Source organism: Engraulis encrasicolus, chromosome 14 (genome assembly GCF_034702125.1).
Source record: "Engraulis encrasicolus isolate BLACKSEA-1 chromosome 14, IST_EnEncr_1.0, whole genome shotgun sequence".
Classification (NCBI taxonomy): domain Eukaryota; kingdom Metazoa; phylum Chordata; class Actinopteri; order Clupeiformes; family Engraulidae; genus Engraulis; species Engraulis encrasicolus.
Genome location: NC_085870.1, coordinates 28,541,647 through 28,546,646, shown reverse-complemented (window position 1 = coordinate 28,546,646; position 5,000 = coordinate 28,541,647). Strand labels below are relative to the sequence as shown.

General features: G+C 47.0%; 1 protein-coding gene across 4 annotated transcripts in view; it reads right to left on the bottom strand.

Moving 5' to 3' along the window:
• Positions 1 to 5,000, bottom strand: part of srgap3 (SLIT-ROBO Rho GTPase activating protein 3) — a 196,403-nt gene that overhangs the window by 12,528 nt on the left and 178,875 nt on the right. For all 4 annotated transcript variants that reach the window (XM_063215336.1, XM_063215337.1, XM_063215338.1 and 1 more), the window contains exon 19: positions 496 to 676. In XM_063215336.1, coding sequence (XP_063071406.1) covers positions 496 to 676 — 181 coding nt within the window. The remainder of the gene's footprint in view (positions 1 to 495; positions 677 to 5,000) is intronic.

The window sequence follows — 5,000 nt, the reverse complement described above, 5'->3', positions numbered from 1 at the left end:
ATGCGTGGGACGCATCTAAAAATATTCAACATGGCTGTACTCACAGGTCCTACTATGTACTGATGTGGGATGAGGCTGCGAATGTTTGTTACCTCTAACTCTACTCTCAGGTCCTGCACCACAATGTACTGTTTTGGGAGGAGGCTGAGAATGTTTGTATTGGAGTAGATTCACCCTTGTACTAAGCTATTCGGGATCACTCGGTAACACGGCCAATGTTCGCCCAAGATAGAAAAAACTTTGGCTGGGATACTTGACTGATCTCACGATCCAAAGGATGAATCTACTCCGAACCATCACTTTAATACTGCATAATTCCCTCCTCCAAGGAGGTTATGTGCTCACCTGAGTTTGTGTGTTGGTTGGTTGGTTGGTTCGCTCCTGCAATTTCGCGGCCTGCCACAAGAGGGAGGAGGTGCATGTGCTCTCTTTGCACATTTCTAGTTTGTTACAGTAATAGCATAATATACTAATATCCAACATGGCTGTACTCACAGGTCCTGCACCACGATGTACTGGTGTGGGATGAGTCCGTCCACGCCGTTGTGGCGTCCCTCCCACCAGTCCTCGGAGGCACGGTGGTACAGCAGCAGGGACGCGCCCTTCTTGAAGGACAACTCTCGAGGGGTGCGGCCCGCGTAGTCAAACTTGGCAATTGCCTCAATCTGCTCCACTTCTGCTCCGGGGGAAGAGAAAAGGGGTGTACAGAGGGGGTGGGGTGGTGATAGAGATGAGAAGAGTGATAGATAAGAAAAAGATAGAGAAAAGTGATATAGAAGAGGAAGAGGAAGAAGAAGAGGAAGAGGGAGGAGAAAGGGAAGAGGAAGAACAAGAGGAAGAAGAGGAAGAAGAAGAAGAGGAAGAAGGGAAAGAGGAAGAAGAACAAGAACAAGACGAAGAGGAAGAAGAAGAGGAAGAAGAAGAGAGCATTAGTCAATCTAGTGAACATGATACAGTATCTGTCTATGTGTGCGATTTGAAATTGTTCAACTGTTTTGTTGTACAGTAGCCCGAGATGCTTGTGTGGCTGTGTGTGTGTGTTTGGGTGTGTGTGTGCGCGCATGTGTGTGTGTGTTTGTGTGTGTGTGTGTGTGTGTGTGTGTGTGTGTGTGTGTGTGTGTGTGTGTGTGTGTGCATGGCTGTGTGTGTGCAGTGCATGTGTGTGTGTGCATGTGTGTGTGATAATAGCATGTTCCCGTGCCATCTGAGCTGCCCTAATAATGCTATCTGTGTGCTCCGCATCCCCAGCTGTAGCCCTGTAGGCTAAGTGCTCTGCCAATAAGTGCTGAGGCAGACCCAGGCTACTGTTCTCACACACGGACGCGCGCACACACACACACACACACACACACACACACACACACACACACACACACACACACACACACACACACACACACACACACACACACACACACACACACACACACACACACACACACACACACACACGACACAGCTGTGTCTGTTATGGTTATTTAAGTGGATAAGATGGTGGTGGTGCTATAGATCATACACTAATGTGTGTGTCATGCACTTGTGGAAGCATGTGTGTTTGTGGGTGTTTGTGTGTGTGTGTGTGTGTGTGTGTGTGTGTGTGTGTGTGTGTGTGTGTGTGTGTGTGTGTGTGTGTGTGTGTGTGTGTGTGTGTGTGTGTGTGTGTGTGTGTGTGTGAGAGAGAGAGAGAGAGAGAGTGTGTGTGTGTGTGTGTGTGTGTGTGTGTGTGTGTGTGTGTGTGTGTGTGTGTGTGTGTGTGTGTGTGTGTGTGTGTGTGTGTGTGTGTGTGTGTGTGTGTGTGTGTGTGTGTGTGTGTGTGTGTGTGTCCATGTGTACACCATGTGTGTAGAGTGTGTAAGGATGTGGTGGTGCAGATATGTACAGACTTTTTGAGTTGTTTTTTGGCTTGTTTGTTTGTTAGGTAGTTAGTTAAAAAGTTTGCTTTTCATATTTTATTTTTCAATTTGGTTTCTAGTTTGATTTTGAAAGTACACAATTTCTCCTCATCATTTCCACTTTTAGGTTTCAAACACCCCAGAACAAAACGAACTGGAGTGTTTCTTTGTGTGTGTGCATGCGTGTGTGCATGTGTGTGCGTTGTGATGTGATGTGTATGTGTGTACATGAATTACTTCAGGCTGTTGACCTGAACAAAGGGCAGGACACTTGATGGAGGAAGGATGTCTTTGAATATGCCGACACAACTGCGATCAGGTGAGGCAGAGAAAAGGCCCTCAGCTGCATTGAAAACCTGAAAAGATCCTCTCGCATTCATCAGACGGTAGAAAGGCGCTTATCTATCAATTTCTACCCGCTCTCTCTTTCTTTCATAGCGTATCTATTAATCTCTCTTTCTTTCTCTTTATCTCTTTCTTTCACTCTCTCTCCGCCTCTTCACCATGTAAACCAGCTTCCTTTCACAAAGGCAGAGCAGTGAGAGCATTCAAAAGCTCTTCAGTCTCTCAGTCCCTCTCTCCTCTCTCTCTCAGTCTCTCTCTCTCCTCTCTCTCTCTCTCTCTCTCTCTCTCTCTCTCTCTCTCTCTCTCTCTCTCTCTCTCTCTCTCTCTCTCTCTCTCTCTCTCTCCATCCTGCATGGTAAGTGGCCCATGTTTAAGAATGAGGAGGCTCCATCCTCTCTGCAGCAGCTGCTGCTGGCTCCTCTGGGGATGGCAGGGTGTGCCAGTGGGGACGGTATGCAGGGTGTGACGCTGGAGAGGCATGGTGGCTTGAGGTCTATTGTTACCGCTTGCCAGCAACCTATGGGGAGATGCCCCTGGGGATGATTGAGGAGAGGAGAGGATAGAGGAGAGGAGAGGAGGAGAGAAGAGAAGAGAAGAGAAGCGAAGAGAAGAGAAGAGAAGAGAAGAGAAGAGAAGAGAAGAGAAGAGAAGAGAAGAGAAGAGAAGAGAAGAGAAGAGAAGAGAAGAGGAGAGGAGAGGAGAGGAGAGGAGAGGAGAGGAGAGGAGAGGAGAGAAGAGGAGAGGAGAGGAGGGAAGGGAAGGGAAGGGAATGGAAGGGGGGATAGATAAAGGTGGTCAAGAGAGGATAAGGAGAGGAGAGGAGAGGAGAGGAGAGGAGAGGAGAGGAGAGGAGAGGACAGGAGAGGAGAGGAGAGGAGAGGAGAGGAGAGGAGAGGAGAGGAGAGGAGAGGTGGCGAGGTGAGGAGAGGAGAGGAGAGGAGGGAAGGGAAGGGAAGGGAATGGAAGGGGGGATAGATAAAGGTGGTCAAGAGAGGATAAGGAGAGGAGAGGAGAGGAGAGGAGAGGAGAGGAGAGGAGAGGAGAGGAGAGGAGAGGAGAGGAGAGGAGAGGAGAGGTATAGGCGAGGCGAGGAGAGGAGAGGAGAGGAGGGGAGATGAGACGAGACAGGAGGGGAAGGGTACCACTTGTCTGGCACCCAGAGGGAGCCTTTGAGGGAGGGGTGAGGGCTAACAAGCACAGTGGGAGCAGCACAGAGACAAAGGCAAACAAGGTACAACCACATAGACACTCTCCATATCTACTCCCCCACCTCACACTTATGCAGGTGTCAAAAGTAACAGCAAAAGTACATTTATGGTGTTAGTACAACACTAGCACATGATATTACAGCTGTGACACCATTTACTCCATTGCATATCTACTGTATCTAATGAGGTAGACAGATTGTGCTGTTACTGAAAAACACTAAAAACCCAACAAGAACCCACCAAATATTTGATCCAACCAGCACAGTCAGCTGATCGGAAGACAAGTGTACTGGTCTACTGGTTCCTCAGATAAAATACCTACGTTGGAAAGGAAACTGTGTTTTTTTTTCATTACTTCTTACTTTTGACATCTCTGAATTTGACCCAGTGAAATGAAGCCTCGGAAGAAGGGACGCCTCACAGCTGATGCCACAACAGTCCAATGCAACATCTCGTCAAAGCCTGCACCGCACCGCACCCAAACCATCCCATCATTACATATCCCTCTGCTCTGCCTCCAAAACTATCCAATCACAGCCTTCCCTGAATGCAGTGTTGCAATCATTCCATTCATTGCACCAAGGCTGAGCAATCAGGCAGCCCCACATTAGTTAGTGGGCTGTGGGGAAAACCATTGAGCCATCAGAAAAGCACAACCAGCATCTGGATGGCCCGGGGGCAGTGGATTTGAGGGAGGCTCACAGGCTAAGAACCAGAACCAGTGTCTGGATTTAGGGCCCAGGGACTGGTGCTTATGGGGGTGGTACAGTCCAGATCAGTGTTGCCAGATGGAAAATGTTGAACTATTGTACCAAAACCTAAAAATTATCGTTTTGGAGGCTTTTGGGAGGAAATGATTGTACACGAACTAAATGGTTGTTTCAAGTAGGGCTGCACGATTATGGAAAAAATCATAATCACGATTATTTTGGTCAAAATCATAATCACAATTATTAATCACGATTATTGATTTTTGCAAAAAATGTTGAAAATTATAACAAGATGAAATATAACCAAGAATGAATTACATACAGATGAGCAAAATAAAATAAATTGTAATAATTATGTAAAGGCAATAGCATGAAACTCAAGTGGACAGATTTCTGGCCAGAAACACCAGCCTGTCAGTATGTTCTGGCTTCAAGGGCGCTCTCAAAAGAAGGTCACTATTGCCACGATTAAATCACGATTAAAATCATGAGTTCGATTTCACTATTTTATCACGATTTTGATTATTTTTCGATTAATTGTGCAGCCCTAGTTTCAAGGCAACCAAATGCATTTTATTTAATCAATTCATCATGTGTTTTTCATCGTACGGAGGACAACATTATGGTACAAATACGATCATGATCGTACATCTGGCAACATTGGTCCAGACAGACATTGCACCAAGGCTGAGTAATCTGAGCCCCCAAACTAGTTAGCAGGCATGACCATTGGGTCATACCCAGAACCATCATCTGGATTAGTCAGAGGCCCGGGACTGCTGGTTCCAGGGGGAGGGCTCCAGACAGGCCGTGACCACGCCTCAGTGTTTCCCAATCAGTGAGAT